The sequence below is a fragment of the Sebastes umbrosus genome, chromosome 24 (assembly GCF_015220745.1).
Source record: "Sebastes umbrosus isolate fSebUmb1 chromosome 24, fSebUmb1.pri, whole genome shotgun sequence".
NCBI classification, from domain to species: Eukaryota; Metazoa; Chordata; class Actinopteri; order Perciformes; family Sebastidae; genus Sebastes; species Sebastes umbrosus.
In genome coordinates, this window is record NC_051292.1 from 7,275,053 (window position 1) to 7,293,651 (window position 18,599).

At 41.3% G+C, this 18,599-nt stretch overlaps 1 protein-coding gene across 5 annotated transcripts in view; it reads right to left on the minus strand.

The window, feature by feature from the left end:
• LOC119483946 (collagen alpha-1(XXVIII) chain-like) overlaps positions 1 to 16,457 on the minus strand; it is a 35,542-nt gene extending 19,085 nt beyond the window's left edge. For 2 of the 5 annotated variants that reach the window (XM_037762464.1, XM_037762466.1), the window contains exons 1-13: positions 16,349 to 16,457; positions 14,133 to 14,221; positions 8,419 to 8,582; positions 6,503 to 7,077; positions 4,702 to 4,722; positions 4,551 to 4,613; positions 2,777 to 2,830; positions 2,600 to 2,644; positions 2,431 to 2,457; positions 2,016 to 2,060; positions 1,713 to 1,757; positions 1,283 to 1,336; positions 36 to 104 (exon numbers count right to left, since the gene is read on the minus strand). In XM_037762464.1, coding sequence (XP_037618392.1) covers positions 36 to 104; positions 1,283 to 1,336; positions 1,713 to 1,757; positions 2,016 to 2,060; positions 2,431 to 2,457; positions 2,600 to 2,644; positions 2,777 to 2,830; positions 4,551 to 4,613; positions 4,702 to 4,722; positions 6,503 to 7,077; positions 8,419 to 8,582; positions 14,133 to 14,143 — 1,173 coding nt within the window. In that variant the 5' untranslated portion in view covers positions 14,144 to 14,221; positions 16,349 to 16,457. Of the gene's footprint in view, positions 1 to 35; positions 105 to 1,282; positions 1,337 to 1,712; positions 1,758 to 2,015; positions 2,061 to 2,430; positions 2,458 to 2,599; positions 2,645 to 2,776; positions 2,831 to 4,550; positions 4,614 to 4,701; positions 4,723 to 6,502; positions 7,078 to 8,418; positions 8,583 to 8,706; positions 9,294 to 14,132; positions 14,222 to 15,825; positions 16,164 to 16,348 lie in introns of those variants that run through there. The other 3 variants (XM_037762465.1, XM_037762468.1, XM_037762467.1) reach the window with 3 other exon arrangements.
• Positions 16,458 to 18,599: the final 2,142 nt, after the last annotated feature.

The following is an 18,599-nucleotide window of genomic DNA, read 5'->3' on the forward strand; positions in this document are numbered from 1 at the left end:
ATAATTTTCCCAAACAATAGGGTGTCAGAGTTTACCTTGGAGCCCGGAAGGCCGATCCCGGTTTCCCCTTGGATTCCAGGTGGCCCAGAAAGTCCCCTTTCACCCTATAAAAAAAGACAGGCAGGGACAGACATGTGCAAACACACTGAATCCTGGGAACAAGGCATCACTTTGACGTGATAGGACATCCAGTAGGGCTGTCCGGGTTCGCCAATGACCAAAATCAGCATGCTAGTTCCTTCCACTCTGCTTTAATATTTGGCTATTTAAAAGGGGGTTTAGACACGTACTATGGGGTTCCTTCATTCCTTCAGTCAAGACTTTATTGGTAAAGAATGCAATTATTCACTCACAGGCTGTAAATCACCACCACGGTGTGCAGCAGGAAGGCCCGCGAGAGGCGTGAAGAGGGTGTGGAAACGTTAGCAGGCGCATACCGGCACTGTTTTTTTTTTCTTTTCCATTTCCCTTGCCCTTTTTTCGAACAAGTTGGGACAATGTTTAAAGCCAGACATTAGTCTGCCGTTCAGGTGATATAGAATGACAGCCAGACAATCAACATGAACATTCTTCCAAAATAATTAAGGAGGGAACACTCGGCGGTGGAGCGTGGGCTCATGGCGAGGATTGGCAGCTATAACTCGAGAGAGCGGGCATAAAATAGTAGGGACGGACAAATAGGCTGACGGGGTAATAACAGATGGGGTACTTGAGAGGGGTTTCAAATGTCCCACTGGTGATGGATCATAACTCAAATAAGTGTTCAAATGTATGGTCATCCGATCAGATTGTAGGGCCACTTGACACTCGTGATGTTATTTATCCCCGTGATGAATTGATTTAATCTGAACGCATCAACGTTACTCTGAGGAAAACACTCTAACACTCTAACACTTTAATACTTCACATTCTCACTTTATACTTTCATTTTTCACCTCTGCCACTCCGCAGGTAACAAGGTTATATTCATTATCTTTGCGCTGATGAAGCCGCAGCCCCCTTTTCATACAACTATAAAGAGACTTAATTCAAACCAGACTGGAAATAAAACGGTATCCTTCAGCTATGCATCTGGTTTTTGGAGAACGGGTAAAAGGGCCAGTCTTTGGCACAAAGTGAATTCACTCGAGTGTAAAGGAAAAGACCTGTCGGAGAGGAAGAAGTTTGATTTACTTCTTTCTTAGTTTCCTTTTGTACTTAAAACACTTCCCAGATTTCAGAGGTTTGGTTCAAGCGTGTCAAAAAATGGATTTCAAAAGCATCAAGGCTGAGGGATACTTACTTTTCTACCCATGGCGCCTTCGGGTCCGTTATCACCAGGTGGACCGAGCACACCCTGAAAAGTATGTGAGGGTTACACAGTTATTGTAGATTATCAAGGATCAGAAAGACCTTGAACATAACATAGTATGAAATGAAAATGGCACAAATTGACTGTACGCCAAACCCCTCCCCCCATGAGTTATTGTCCGATCATAGCTTAGCAACTGTAACTAGGCATGTCAAACCGAGCCTTTTCTAGTGACAGTTGTCAAATTAGACAAATCAACATTGTTTTCAAAAAATACTATATATTTACGAGTGGTAAATCTGCCATCTTTATCAATGTGAAATGCATATTTGCATTGCTAGAATGGATAGCTTGATGTAGCAACAATAACTAAGGGGACATGGGGTCGGTCAATTGGATCCTATGACAAAAAAGATTTTACCTGAAGTCCACGATTTCCTCTTGGGCCAACGCTACCTTCAGGGCCCTGGAAAAGAACAGAAGTTGCTTAAAATTCATAATCTGTTGTGATCATAAACAAAACTCTCATCTTAGAGGGGATGTGTTGAACTTCAACCGCAAAACAAAACCATTCGTCTCTTTATAAAGGTCAGTAACTTGTATTCTCCTGCAGATTTCATTGACTGCATCACTGAAGCAATGACAAAAACATGAGAAAACTGCAACAGAAAGTTACACTTGAACTTGATTTCAAGTTGTTACAACATTAAAAAGGGCAACGTACTCTGTCTCCCTTAATTCCAGGTGTGCCACACTCCCCCCTCTCTCCCTGGAAGAGAAGAAAAAGCAGTTTAGCGTAGCATCATTTTGCATAATTTCAAGTTTATGAGTGCAATTTCCAAGGAGCGATTTATGTTGGAATAATGGGTTTTAATATCCCAGCCAGGAGCTGGTGTGCAACAACTAATGACGTGGGATTTACCTAATTAAATTCCTTTAAAAGAAAAGTAATTCAAGATACTTGCAGACAAGCTTGACATTAAACACAGATGAACAAACATGATATTTCCAAAGTCTTTATCAGGTCTGGAAAACACAATTCTCCAGCGTCTCTCGCTGTTGCAGATTTTCCACAAGCGTGGGAACCGGATACTTTGACAAACTATGGCGGCATATAGAGAGTAGAATCCATACGATACCTTCTCTCCTTTGTATCCCGATTTTCCCTGTGTGTACAAAACAGTCTTGTTAAGTCAGAAGGAGACAACCCAAACACTGCCACACAGACCGCAGAACAAGACTTTTCCTTTTAGAGAAATGACTATCTCGACTTAATCTTAACAACTTGATTTAAGACGCTCAGCTCACCTCTGATCCTTCCCGACCTGGAAGTCCACTGAGCCCACCATCGCCCTACGGGAAAGAGAGATTTTAGTTTTACTATAAAGCCTCTTGGTTTGTTCCAGCAACATCTTGAACTGGTAGTAGGTTTGTTTTATGCAGTTTAATAAAAACAAAACGACTGATGGTTCAATGAGGTAGCACCTTCTGTCCTCTTAGGCCGGGGCTTCCATCTTCTCCTGGACGACCCTTCTTGCCCTGAAGAGAAAGTCATGGAAGCATCGTTAGGCAGAAAACAACTGTAATAATAACTTGCAAATAAATCAGGAGCACTTCAGAATGATAGATTTGCAGCATAGACTGATGTTTCACTAGCCATGTGCCTTCTTCAGAGCTTAAAGGTGCAGTGTGTAGGATTTGGTGGCATCTGGTGGTGTGGTTGCAAATTGCGTTTTCATCCTCCAGGAGAACAATAGATGACAGCCAATAGAATAGTCTTCCTTCTTATTATTTGCCTTATGTTCTGCAGTTTAAGAGGCGTTTTTGTTGAGGCCTCATGGCAGCAACATGTTTGCCTTGAAGCATAGATAAAGGCCATTGAGTCTGGAGAGCCGATGAGTCAGCGAAGACTCACCCAAACAAGTGTCTGGCTCTTCTCTCCGCTTTCTTGCATGCGTGTTGTGGACTGTGCATGTTCTTATCTTTCAAGCATCCCCTTGTCTGTATGTCTGCCTGCACACACTGCTTCCGCTGGTGTGATGTGAAACAGCTTTTGTTCGGAGCATTAGGTTTAACGGGGTAATTACTCTGTCCTCATCCTGTGAAAATACATCAAAGCCAAACCGCTACGTCTAATTGCGGCTGACCTTCTCCGAGTAATAAAAGGAGAGCTCACATCACATCATGGCTTTGGCAGGAGAAGAAAGTCATGCATGTAACATCCTATCCGCCGAGCGTGTGTCCTCAGACTACCCAAGTGGTTCGGTTCTTTCGACAGACATGATACCCATGTAGATATCTGTTTAGGCCTGTTCTCAATAAACTGTAGGAAGAATGTAAGGTATTTGCTTTACTCTCACTGCTGCAGGGAAATAAGGATTCTCAAAAACCACATGATTGACTAAACCCCCCCCAAAACCCTGCAATTATGTAGCTTGATAGCATCAAGGGTGCCTTTGTCAGCTGTGTTGTCCTCAAAAGGAGCCGGTTTGGAAGTAATTGTCTTTTAGGGGCAGCAGAAGAACACATGTTGTTTTCAAAAACACTTATTGTATGTAGCAGTAAGAGGAGGGCCTATATGGAAACCCAAATAGTTTGATATTAAAGTGATGGTTTGGGTGTTTTGAAGTGAGGTTGTATGAGGTACTCCATAGTACGTGTATAACTTACAGTAGGTGACAGTCGGCGCTAAGGTAACCCCCAAGTTGCGAATATGTGAAAACTCTCGCGAGACTTGCTGCCCAACAACTTAACCTAACCCTAACCAGTCAATGTCAACCTGGTACTTTAGACACCTAAAGAAAGGTTTACCTAAAAAAATGTATATCCGTTTATGTATATACTATTTTTAGAATATTTTCCGATGGCGAATTGAACTGCAAGTGAAACGTATCTTTACTGTTTTTGTCATGTGACCCTGCTGGCTTTGGAGAGAGCATAGATAAGTTTCACTTTCAGTTCAGTTCCCCGTCGCAAAGGACAAGGAAAGATAAAGCGCTAAAATCCACTCCAACGCCTCGCTTGAATTACCGTAACGTAGTGATGTCACCAAGTAACACATTCAGACAGAGGGGGAAAAGATGTGCTGCAGCACAGCCGGTATGAGAAAAGTAAAATATTTTAACATTAAATCATCTAAACATGTTCTTGTAGAAACCCACAATACAAGTATGAACCTGACAATTAGCATAATAGGTCCTCTTTAATAATGAGCTCTCTGGGGCTCCATAGGCCGATGCTGAGTAGGAGGGATACTTACAGGAGGGCCGCTGGCTCCCCTCTCACCCTTGTCACACGCACACTGGCTCTGGGCTAGAGGACACTGCAAACACAGGGAAAGAAGACTCAGACGGGCCATTTGGGGACACAAATCTGGAAATGTGCGGCAAGACCGCAGTGTTGAGACTTACCCCTTCATCCGACAACGCCGTCTGTGGAGACACAAGAAACACAAGAATGTCGTCAGACTTACTCCATGTGGTTCAGTTTTACCCCCCCAGGCACACATTTACCAAAAGTGTAAAAAGTTATGATGCAGGATTAGACCGGAGCCACAAACACCTGCTACCCAAACACCCAATTAAACTTGATCGCAGCTGGCCCGGGTTCAGTTTCGACCTTCGACCTCCTCCACCTGATTCCTCGAGTGGACTCGCATTTCCTCTTGTAACAGACACTTTTGCCAGAGCCCCGTTTTTCACCCCGCAGGTTGCTTTTCTCTTCAAAGCTAACCACATTCTCTACACGAGGGGAAATGGTCGAAATTCCGCCGAGACCGAACCCAAACCACATGCACTGATCAGTAAAATAGCCTCGCTAAGCATCCGCGGGAGGGGAGGGGTGTCTGGAGACAACGGACATTCTTAGAGGATGGAGCGATGCTGAGACTAAAGATTAAAGACGGTTTCTCAGCTGAGACAGAGGCACATGCTTATGACATACAGATGCTGCCTATGGAGAGTAAAACGAGATGAAAGTCTGCTTGTGGACTTGCTGCTCTTGCATGCCGGCAGAATCGGAGGCTGTCAGGTCCAATGCTGTACGAGCCGCGGTGCAAGCTTTCTATAAAGTTTCCCCCTTATCACATTCGGATGTGTACCACCTGTGTCAACAGTAAGAGTTTGAAGTGGTTGTTTGAGGAGCTGGTTGAATGATGTAGCGTGCATGCATGTTCTTGCCGTGTTCCAGCTCTTACTGCATCCGATGTTCCCCACAAAGAGTTTTAATTTGGAGCATATGTTACAGCCGGCAGCCTGGTTATGCCTGCAGGATGTCGCTGTGCGGCACATGTTCTAATTATCTTTAACCGTCGGTATGTGAAAGTAACCCAAATCAATTAAAATAAACAATTGGAAATTAAGACCTTTGCCTTAGTTAACTCCCGACACATGCACGGTGAAGAATTTCACATTTTTTTCAGCCAACTGAGTGGATGTCGGAGTGAATTTCATTTTGCAGTGATGACCTGTTACTATGGCAGCAGGTAGCAGGTGTAAATCAGGGATGCAATAAGGCAAGAAATAAAGCAGTAGGTGGTGTCAAAGACAGCACGAGGGAAGTGCGAATTGGGTTCATGGAGAAGTTAGAGACGCTAATATTTGATTAATTTGGCAAAAGTCACCCTGCATAATGGCCTTTTTGAAGCTTCCACCTGGCCTCTGGGGATAAACAATTATCAAATCATATATGCATTTTACACAAGTAAATGCAAGTTATTTTTTAAAATGATAAAGATCTGTTACAACACCTTTCTGGAAAAAAAAGCTGAAATGTAAATTTTAATAAAACGTCCATGAATAGGGAGGAATCTAGTCCAGTGGTTCCCATGCTAGAGGTCCAGGTGCCAAAGATCACAGGGGGTGCACGAGGATTTGTCCGCTCTGAGGTTGTCAAATTTAGATTTGCACATTTATAACTAAAATCACAATCGCTGTAAAGTCCAAAAGTGAAAATGTATTGAAAAAAAATAGATGTAGTTATTTTCAAAATTCACAAATTGTTTTATCTGATGAAATATTCTGCTTCAATGGTTATTTGCTGGCATTTAGCCTTTCAAAACCAGCATTTTCACTGTGGTCAAATAACTGTTTGCTCACACACCAACGAGTTAGGTTCTTTAAAGAAAGTTGATTTACATTGACTTTGATTAGTAATTCCACCATCTACAATTCTGCATTGAATCGGAAACAAAGCAAAATCAGTTTTACTCACAATCTCCTGGATGAATTTATCCACAATGCCTGCATCCTGCAGGTTGTGAAGGTAGCGCGAGGCTGGGGAGCTAGCTATTAGCCGCAGCTGAGCTATATTGGCGGCCTCATTGGCTTCAGGTGTGATGCCTATAGTGAAGAAGCGGACGCCCTGGTTCTTGGCGTCGGCCACGGCCGAGAATATGTCCGGGTTCCTGGGGTGCGAGATGCCGTCGAAGAGCAGAACGGCCACCTTGATGCTGTTGGGATCCGACTCCTCCAGGTAAATGCGGGTGAGGTTGGTGATGGCGAAGGTGGTGTAGGTACCGTGGCCGATGTACACGATGGGAGCGATTCGGGCCTTGAAGTCGGCGATGCCCCTCCACTGTTTGAAGGTCTGCTCTATGATGACATGGCTGCTGTACTGGAGGAGGGCGGCCCGCGTGCTGAGGCCCCGGCCCGTCTGAAGCCGCATGCTCTGCAGCCGGTCCATCACGTCTGAGGCGAAGCGCTTCTCCTGGGCATGGTTGTCCTTGGCGCTCTCTGAGCTGTCGATAAGGAAGGCTAACTCCAATCTGCAGTCTTCGTCTATGAGTGCTGAGAAGGAAGAGGAGATAGCAAGAATTAAAGGAATAGTTTGACATTTTGGGAAATAGACTTTGTTTTCTTGCTGAGAGTTAGGTGAGAAGATTGATACCACTCTAATGTCTGTACGCTAAATATGAAGCTAGAGCCAGCCGCTGGTTAGCTTAGCTTAGCATAAAGACTGGAAACAAATGGAAACAGCTAGCCTAGAGCCAAGCTTTTTAAAAAGAGTGCATGCCATGACAACCTGTTCTCACTCCCAACTCGTCAAATACCGACGCTTGGCCAGTTCCCCTCAGCGTCTGATACCGATGCACACTTTAGCGTCTGTATGAGACGCACCAGGCAACTAACTGCAATGTAAACCAGCGAGCAGAAACTGTACGTTTCCTGTGAACACAGAAGTTTATTTTGAAAAGACGCAATGCATGTAACAAGTGGAAACCGACACGCTGTCCATGTGCATATGCATAAAGACTGTAAACAAGAGGAAACAGCTAGCCTGGAGCCAGGCTTTTTAAAAAGGAGTGCATGCCATTTCATTTAGTTTGTTGTTTTAGCTTCATAACAAGTTAACTTCACATGATGTGTTTTCTGTTGTCTATACTTTTTCCAATCAAGATATGACATTTGTCACTTTCATATCGACAGAGCAAAAGACGTGTTCAGCTCTGGCTGAACAAGATATAGTCTGTGTGACAAGCTAAGAAGAAGACTTTCATATCCAGCCAAAATATAAGTGATCACAGCCAAATGGGTTTTATGACTCAGGGAGAAATCTTTATCTGTGCAGCTTTCAGAAGGGCTAAAGGCGATTTATCGACTCTTTAGGCTCTATAGGCTGATGCCTTTTCAGGAAAAGTGTGATAAGTTCATGAATGTGGCATTTCGTTTTCTGAAGAGGAAATAAAAAAGTAACTCAACTTGCCTGCGCCAACCTTCAGCGATGGAAGGAGGTCACCGATCTAATATAGGCTGAGGATAAATCACATTAATCTTCGCGGAAATATGTCACAGAGAGAATGCGCCTGGGGAGACGGGATTCTGAGCGAATAAAACATTTGGGTAACAGAGCACTGAGCGGTCACACAGGAGATGGATGGCCCTGAGGAGCCCGGGAGATATGATCAATCCAAGTGGATTGCATCCTCCAGCGATGTCCTTGTTGAGTATCATGTTCTAGTTTTTTTACCTGTGGCAGCAGCTTTTTTTTCCAGGTGAAATGAACGATGTGCCAATTCCACTCCACTTTTCCAAATATAAGAGCATCAGTGGAAAAGAGCCAATAAAACAGAAAAATGTAATAAAGAGACTACTTTAGATTTGCTATATTGCGGTATCAGTTGGACTTACATTTGCCATTTTGCGGTATGGAATTGGATGGATTTTGTTTGTTCTTCTTCTTGCTGGTGGTAGTCACCACCTCTTCCTCATAGTCTTCTTCATAGTCCTGTGCACAAAGACCCTGAAGTCCCCACAGTAGCAGGAGCCAGTGCAGTGAGGGGACCATGACTTCCCTGAGAGAGAGAAAGAAGAGAAGACAGAGGTGAACCCACGTCCTCACATTTGAATACCTTCCTAAAAAGAAAAAAAACCTGCACACACTCCGAGAACAAGCTTTAACAGGCATGCATAACTCACAATGCTGCTGACTTAGGTTTTCCTATAAAGCTCTCCTTTCAGAAATTCAGTGCAAATAGTTAGAGAAGGAGGGATTCTTCATTCAGAGTTAGTTTGGTTCCATGTCCTGAGCATCAAGCCGAGTCCTCTTCCAGGGTTGGATCTAAAGTCTGTAGGTCAAAGTTATGGAGGACACCACCACCAGCAGCTGCAGCAGCGGTGCGTTGCAGAAAAGTTTGGACTGTATTCTGACTCTCATGAGACTCAAATTCAAGCCATTGTAAGCCCGCAGTAAATTAAGGGAAGTCCAGCCCTTTTTTAAACTCACTCACTCCCATTTGGGGGGGAGATGGTGGGAGGGGTGCCCGTTGGGGAGGCAGCTACAGACACTCCAGAAATCCCTCGTCATGATAGAGCAATGAGTGCCCTTTTTTTTTTTTTTTTTGCTAGCCGTGCTATTTAAAACAGGCAGAGAAAAGGAAAGCCCCCTGGGAATAATAGCAATTTGTCCAAGACAGCTGGTTAAAATCAATTTGCTATTGTGTTTTTGCAACAGCTTCCATTAAGGACACCAAGGTCATGTCCTTGGTAATATTTCTGGAGAGTAAAGGGGGTTTTATAAAGACGTGAAAAATATGTTTTACACATGTGACATCTGATTCTAATGTTTCTAACTAAACTGATTGTTTATTTTAGTTTTGAAACAGGAAAACAACACATTCTTCCTCTTACAAATGAAAAGTTTAGTTCATAAGCAATAAAGCATACTGTTGGCCAGTTCAACACACTCTTTTGTTTTGCTGCTACAGCCTTGTTTGGTCTGGTATGATCTGTAGCTTATAGTGGCTAATGTTAGTAAATGTAGCTAACTTTAGATCGATATTGCTTTTGAGTACTTGCGTGCTACTATTACTATTAATGGTTATTTATTTAAAGTTACGCCACTTTCGGAGTGATTTCAACCCAAACCACAACCTTTTTCTAAACCTAACTAAGTAGTTTTGGTGCCGAACTCTAACTAAGTCAATCTTTTCCTAAATTTAACCAAGTCAATCTTTTTTCCTAAACCTAATTAAGTAGTTTTGTTGCCTAAACCTAACTAAGTCGATCTTTCCCTAAACTTAACCGAGGCAATCTTTTTTCCTAAACCTAATTAAGTAGTTTTGTTGCCTAAACCAAACCAATTAGGCAGCAATTTCATCCATATTTGTTACCGTTTAGCCTTTCAAACCAACATTTTCAAAGCGGTCAAAAACCTATTTGCTCTTCTGCTTGCCGCAAACAAAGCAAGGCCCGCACCTGTATTAACAGGGCGGTCTAGCATCAATCTAACAGCACCATTAAATTTATTTAACCACAATAACAAAAAATCTATTTTGGCTCTAACACTATTATAGTAGATTCTTTAACTTGTTACAAAAAAGTGATCATATTATGTATACAGGTATATTTGCTTGCCGAATCCATCAGGACGTTATCACTTTACTTATGTTGACGAAACTGACGAGTTCTATTCATTAAAGAAAGATTACTTAATTTAAAAAAGCAGGCTTAAAGGAGGTTGGAAACTACCGCTTTAATCCATTTCTGTTATAAAAATATCTATCATAGCTGATTTAAAGAACATAATATTCATGTTTCCTTTAACTCTGCCTCCGGAGGCCTCGCCCTCGATACGATCCAGAGAGCTGGAAAAGTTTGGATAGGTGATTTATACCTTAAGGCAACACACCTTGCGAGAGCAGCGAAGCATGATTCATCAGTGAAAACACCCAGAGCAGTGATTTGTTAGTCTTTCACTTGGCAAGATTTACTGTAAACATACATTTCCAGAAGCTAGAGAGAAGTAAATTGGTACGAAGGGCAGTACCACTGTAGCATTTACAGCTTAATAGCCGACATATTTCAGTCTTTCTTGACAGAACAGGTGTTTGTCTTTTTGTCCACAGTCTCTCATCAGTCAATGGAATTCATTCATATTGTTCATATATCATCAAAATGGGTGAGATCTACCCATAAGTCTACATTCAAAGTCAGATTCTTTACAAGAGGAAGTCTCTTCAAAAGCCGGACGTGAAAGGTTACAACAGTTCACTCCTTCTCCAGAATCAGTCCAGTTTTTATTGAATCCTGGTGCGTGTCCTTTTCAGCACCAAAGAAAATTCTCATAACTCCGTAATCTTATTATAATTCCTATGTAGTCCTGGATCAGAGGACTCTTTACATCCCATGAGACCGTCTGCAGCCATAAAAGCTGCAAAGGGAATCACATAACTCTGCAACAGGGATGACAGCGTGTGTTTTTATTGCCTACTGTATTACTGAAAGCAAGGAAAGGTGAGCTGTCACTCAAGAATGCTTCCCTTGAAAGATGAACCTCCTTCGGTCTGGCTCAGCTCTCTTCGCTCCGTGTGGAGAGCTAATTGAGCAAAGCGAGGGGTTTATGGGACTTATTTCTGTTGTTTTAATATTGTGTCTGTTTGGAGCTTGTTTGCAGAGATAAATAGGAAGACGCTGTCATTTCTGTTTGACCTTACAGTTTTAAAAAGACTGTTCTCAGGCTATTAAATAGGTGTTATCAGTCGCTATAAGCACCGTAGATGTGGGTCAATAGGGGCCTACTACACCCACTAGTAGGTTTTTATCATCTATTCACATGGTAGATCAGTGGAAGAAGGAATAACAGAACACAACAGCGACCTCTAGCGACCGTAGTAATTATGACAGAAGCAAAAGCAGAAGTTAGGTGCTGTAATATGCTACACAAAACAAAGGGTTTTCACCCAGGGGATCAGAGTTTGCATCCTGTGTGAAACCATGTTGTGTTCAAAATTATTTTAACTCAAAACACAATGGTTTTCCCTAAACTTAACCAAGCATTTTTATTTTGCCTAAACCTAAAGAAGCTGCAATTTTATTACCCAAACCTGTTTTTGTTGCCTAAATCTAAAGAAGTTGTAGTTTTGTTGCCTAAACCTAAAGAAGTTGTAGTTTCCTTGCCTAAACCTAAAGAAGTTGTAGTTTCGCTGCCTAAACCTAAAGATGTTTTAGTTTCGTTGCCTAAATCTAAAGAAGTTGTAGTTGTGTTGCCTAAACCTAAAGAAGTTGTAGTTTTGTTGCCTAAACCTAAAGAAGTTGTAGTTGTGTTGCCTAAACCTGAAGAAGTCTTTTTGTCTGTGTTCAAAACGTAACGTTTCATTCAATTTTACAACATGTTGCTTTTAAGTTTCCATTTTACAACGTAGTAGGTGTAGTAGGTCCCTACTGACCGACATCTATGGTGCTTATAGCGACTGATAACGCCTATTTAATGGCCTGATAATAGTCAAATCGGGTGCAGCAAGGCACTGCTTTGGCTACTTCACATAAACGAATGAAACTTTTAGAGCTTAGACTTGTTTTGTTACACAATATATAGCAAAACTAGGACGCAGCATCGCACTGAATTTCAATGTGCAATGCCATATACAAATGGAAAACCACAGAACACGATGTTATGTTTTGCGGAAATAGGGCAGCTGCAAATCTGACAATCTTTTAAAAAAAAGACCATTTGGATTCAAAGTTAAGTTTCTTGATTTCTTTCACAGCAGGGATTCTCAAATAATGAGCCTGCATGTTCACAGTGTGTGCGCCTTCTAAAAGAAGACCCCACAGTGTCTCTAAACCCGGCAATTAGGTGACATTCGTTCAGCGAGTATATGGGAATAGATGAATACAGACGGGTCTATGCTCGGAGCAGATGCAGACACCAATAAAGGGCATCAATAAAAAGCAGGACATGGCATTTTTTATTCAATGCTACATAATTTAAAGGGCAAATTGTTTCCTCAGAAAAGATGTGTGGTATAAAAAGAGGAGGGAAAACAAAGCAGGAGAGAGGCTTTCTTTTATGATGCTGCGGAAGCCGCCACTTAGCTCTTTGATATCCCCTCCCCCTCCAGGTATCTTTCCTGTGACATTTGGTTTAACCACTGTTTTTACAAGATAATGCCTGTTCCTTCAACGTACTGTATAGTTACAGCACCGACTGACATTGTTAGCGCGTGAATTGCAAACCCCTATGTGAGAGCACTCAGAGCCACGAAACAGATAATGTATGTCCCAACAAGTTTTCATACCAGTGTGATCTAAAGGGGAGCTGACAGCTACACCACAGTGTAACTGTCATGGCGTACCAGAGGAATGTGTTACTGGTTGCTGTACAGTACCACAAGCATTCAGATCAAATGCATTAATGAGTTTCTAACAGGTTTTCTTTGTCTTGTACCTGACAGTCATGGGTGGATTACAGAACAGGCCTACCGGGCACAGGCTCAGGGGCCCAAAGTGTCAGGGCCCTCCCGGCCTTCACCTACAAAATGTCATTCGTATCAACCAGGAAGAAATTCAAAATTACCACAAAGAAACATAAAACGACTACAAACGGGACACAAAATACTACAAAGAAACCACAACATCTAAAAACAGATGCAAAACAGCTGGAAAGAGACTCACAATGACAATGAAAAAAGGCAAAACAACCTAAAAGAGACACAATGATCACAAAGACACAAATGACCACAAAGAGAAACAAAACAACCACAAAGAGACTCAAAATGTCCACAGAGAGACACTAAATTACCACAGAGACACAAAACGAATACAAAGAGATATAAAATGACCAAAAGAGACACATAAACGACTACAAAGAAATACAAAAGTACCACAAAGAGGCACATAACAACTGCAAAGAGACTCAAAATGACTACAAATAGACACAAAGCTACTACAAAGAGATACAAAACAGCTGCAAAGAGACACAACGAGACCACAAAGACACTCATAATGACAATGAAAAAGGGAAAAAACAACCTAAAAGAGACACAAAATGAGCACAGAGACACAAAACTACCACAAAGAGACACACAATAACTATGAAAAGGGACAAAACAACATCAAAGAGACACAAAATGATCACAAAGAGATGCAAATTGACAACCAAAACAATTATTAAGTGACATAAAACTACTACAAAGAGACACAAAACAACAATGAAAAGAGGCTAAACGACTATAAAGTCTGTGTGTCTTGCATGTAGGAGAGGTGCCCAGGGACCATTGTCTCATAATCTGTCCATGCTGACTGTCATTGTCTTAGTTTAGTGTTTAAGCATGATAACATTTGCTATGTAGCATCCAACACAAAGTAGAGCTGAGGCTGATGGGGATGTTATTGAACCAAAGTATTGGACAAATGTAAATGTTGACCTGATGATGGCTCTAGATGAGAAGTTGAGGGACCACCAAAGTTATTACAATTCATGGATGTGTGTACCAGACAAAAGCATTTACTGCAAAAGCATAAGAGCACTGTAACCATCTGTTTCAATCTACTATTATGAGCGTATTCTTTACCTTTGAGATCTTTGATGAAAAATCCTGAAAAGCAGAAAATTGTTTCCTCACCGGTACTGCATGGAACATGTCTGTGGAAGGTCAAAGGTCGCCTCCTGTCAAACTGTACCGAGTATGATGAAGGGGTTGCTTTGCAGAACCTGACAGAGACAACACACAGGTGATTTGAATAAAGGTTATTGTTGTGGATTCGAATACAGAGCAGGTTCCGCGGATCACCCCATGATGTGGATCATCGGACATTTCTATCGGTTTAAAATGGTAACCACATCGGCCTCTGCTGGACGGGTCTAGAAGGTAACCCGCACATTGCAAAAACTTGCAAAAAACTCTTGCGGGACTGACTACCCCATGACCTATCCTAACCTTAACCATTCAAGGTCAAGGTCTAACTTTAACCATTCAACCACAAGGAGACACAAAACAACTACAAATAGACTCACAACAACCACAAAGAGAATCACAACGACTATGTAAATGGGCAAAACAACCTGAAAGAGAAACTAAATTACTACAAATAGACACAAAACAACTACAAATAGACACAAAACAACCACAAAGAGACACAAAACAACCACAAAGAGACTCACAACAACTATGAAAAGGGGCAAAACAACCAGAAAGACACACAAGTTGTCTACAAATAGACACAAAACAACCAGAAAGAGACACAAATTGACTACAAATAGACACAAAACAACCAGAAAGAGACACAAAATGACCACAAATAGACACAAAACAACTACAAAGAGACACAAACCAACTACAAAGAGAATCACAACAATTATAAAAATTGGCAAAACAACCTCAAAGAGACCCAAAATGACTACAAAGAGACTGAAACGACCGCAAAGAGACAGAAAACAACTATAAAGAGACAAAACAACTACAAAGAGACTTGCAATGACTATGAAAAGGGGCAAAGCAACCTCAAAGAGACACAAAATAACTACAAAGAGACACAAAACAACCACAAAGAGACACAGAATGACTACAAAGAGACACAAAACAACCACAAAGAGACACAAAACAACTACAAAGAGACACAAAACAACCACAAAGAGACACAAAACAACCACAAAGAGACACAAAATAACTACAAAGAGACACAAAATGACTACAAAGAGACACAAAACAACCTCAAAGAGACACAAAATGACTACAAAGAGACACAAATGTCCACAAAGAGACACAAAACAACTACAAAGGGACTCGATGACTATGAAAAGGGGCAAAACAACCTCAGAGACACAAAATGACTACAAATAGACAGAAAACAACTATAAAGAGACAACACACCTACACAGAGAATCACTACGACTATGAAAAGGGGCAAAACAACCTCAAATAGACACAAAATAATTATAAAAAGGGGCGAAACAAACTTAAAGAGACACAAAATTACCACAAAGAGACACAATACAGTAGTCGAGGTCAATGTCTAACCTCAACCATCTCGCGAGAGTTTCACGATCTACGTGTTAACTTCTAAACACGACCTTCTCTGCTGCATTGGATCATGTTGAGGAACATGCCCATTCCTGCATCTCTCACTGTTGCGAACTCATTCAACCCGATCACTGTGGCTACAGTAACACAATCACAATCTTTCCAAACACTGACGAGTAACACACGGAAACATTTCCAAGTGATCTCAACGTTGTTCCCCTTGACTATATGTCATTATAATTACATTTTAAAACAGATTTTTAAGTGACATTCAAGAGTGTCCTCCTTCATGTACCTTCAATAATCCAACAACACGGACCACAAAGGCATGGCAACACAAATAGTCTCCATCATCACTCATCAGACTTTACTTTGGAGCATGCACAAGGATGCTTAATGCAAATATGTGCTGTGTTTTCACAGACAAATACAGACTAGTAGAGATGCAGCGATGGTAGTCAGATAGGTGAGTAGGAGGAGTGATGCTAAACCTTCAGTCACTTACAGTAATATGCAAAACATCAGTTTTAAAAACACATTGAAAGAGAATGAACTCATTACGACTGAACACACTTCTGATCTGTTGACTCTGCTCTACGCACAGTTCTACCAGAGGGCTTTGTTTGTTCACAATCTGTGTACAAATCAAGACAACTGGAGGACACACATCCACACAGCGACCCTCTATATATTCTGTCTCTTGTAATACAGCAGCACCCTCTAGTGTACATGTGGTGGGCTCATCTCTCTACATATTGATTGTGATAGTATGCAGTTATTTTTAGTTAGTATACAAGAAATCAATTAACTTTACTTACGTTGTACAAGCAGGAGGAGATAGACCTTTAGTCCAGGTGGAACTACGACCAGGAACAACGTCCCAGGAAGCCAGAAGTGTAGAGAACCAACCTCTGGACCTGCAACAGCCATCATTAATGTTATTAATTACACCTGTAGGTTTCCTTCTTTCACCTGTCAAAATGTCTGCTGTGAAAAAGCTCTATTGTTTCCTGGAGCTGCTTCACCACCTTTCACAATTAGTTTGAATGTTTACCATCTGTGATTTACCATTTAAGATTATCTAGACATTTTTTTCATACCGTATTATAGTATATTGTCTTATCTGTACTGTGCATGATTACCGATTACTGCTCGGCAAATCAAACAATGTTGAGACCCAGTGGAGCACATTTGCTCCTCTTTCATACATGATGACTGAATACATTTATGTTTTACTGTTTATTTATTTATTTGGTTACTTAATATTTATTCTCTCTTATTCTATCTTTCTATTTTTTTCTGTAAACAATAATGTAAATTTTGTAGATATATGATTTTGGGTATAAGAATAATGTATAATCTTCATATTTTATATTAATTATATGGTCGGATGAAATGCAAGGTCAAGATTGTATTTAAATGTAGTGTCCACCACTGAGGACAGCCTAGCTGTTTAGTCAGAGCAGCTGCATTGTTTTCAGTCTACACTGTTGACATGGTGAGGTCAACTGTCGCCTTATGTTGAAGTAAAATAGTATAGATATATATGATTAATTTCAAGTTCTGTAAACACAGGCAGAGTGCTCTAGTTTACGGTTAGAACACAGAATTAACTGTGGACGCTTGTGCAATTTCTCTGTGGAATGAGGACACTGTTAAGACATGAAGAACAAATGTCGGGGGGTGCAGCAGAAAACTTCACTCCCCCTGCTACGCTGCTAAACTGTGGAACAAACTTCCAGATGAGATCAAAGATGCACCAACAGTGGCCACTTTCAAATCTAGACTCAAGACCAAGAACTGTTCTCAGATGCTTTTTTTTAATAGATTAAATGCTGCACTTTACTGTCTTTTGATTGTTTTTATTATCATTTTAATTTTGTTCTTTTAACTTATACTTTTATTTGTTTTTATCTTATGCATTTTGTGCTCTTTTATCTTGCTTTCATATATGTAAAGCACTTTGAATTGCCTTTGTGTATGAAATGTGCTGTATAAATAAACTTGCCTTGCCTTGAAATAGTACACTATGTACAAATAGAACAGTGACACTAACCAGGACATCTAAATCATTTATTCCCATGCAGAACATTATCTGAACGACTGGTTTTAAATAATTACTCATATTATATGTAACCTTTTGTTTGAGACTGTCATTCAGAGTCACATTTTAGTGTCCAACAGGCTCTGGAGGGCAGAATGTCAGCTGCTCTTAACATCTGCACATGCGCAGTTCAGCCTTCTAGTGATGGGAAGTCCGGCTCTTTTTAGTGAGCCAGATCATTTGGCTCAGCTCACCAAGAAGAGCCGGCTCTTTCGGCTCCCAAACGGCTCTTAATTTTTACCACTTCTGCTTTTTTATAATTCAGCCAAATTTAGCGCAATTTTGACCTATGATTAGTAAGTGTTCACATATATATCACTTAAATTATTCAATATAATTATACTAAACCTTATAATTTCCAGAATACCATAATTTTTGAAGATCATCCTATCATTCTGCCTTGAATTAATTAAAGGGACTGTTTGTAAGATTCAGAAATGCGTGTTAACAGCGATACCTGTGGCCTTGAAATCAACGAAAGTCAGCGTTGGGCTTGCCTTGCTCGCTCTAAATAGACATGAACGAGCATCGCTCAAAACAGTGAGGCGACACACGTCAGCTAAAACCACAATATCACTCTATATTTCACCTGCTTGGCAGTAATGTTAGAATCAATGCTGATCCTAGTGTTGGCTTTTCCTGCTTCAGTCTCCCGACCGCGGCCGGAGGGAGACACCGGCACCTGGTCGGAGACAAAAACATTTCTCGCTGCGGAGCCCCGTCACTTCACAAGACGACGGGAAACCTCTGTTGGTCTGGAGGAGCTGCAGCATTTATTTCTGCACAAACGTCCACTGTACTTTCACTAGATATTCTCAGAGCTACGAAGTCTTCTGCAGTGTGAAGTGTGCGCGCATGAACGTGAGGTGGAGCGCGAGAACGCGCGCGGTGTGTGAGCGAAGGAAGGCAGGCAGAGGAGCAGAGTAAAGCAGAGACTCAGGCCCTGGAAACCAAAGTTATGGTCT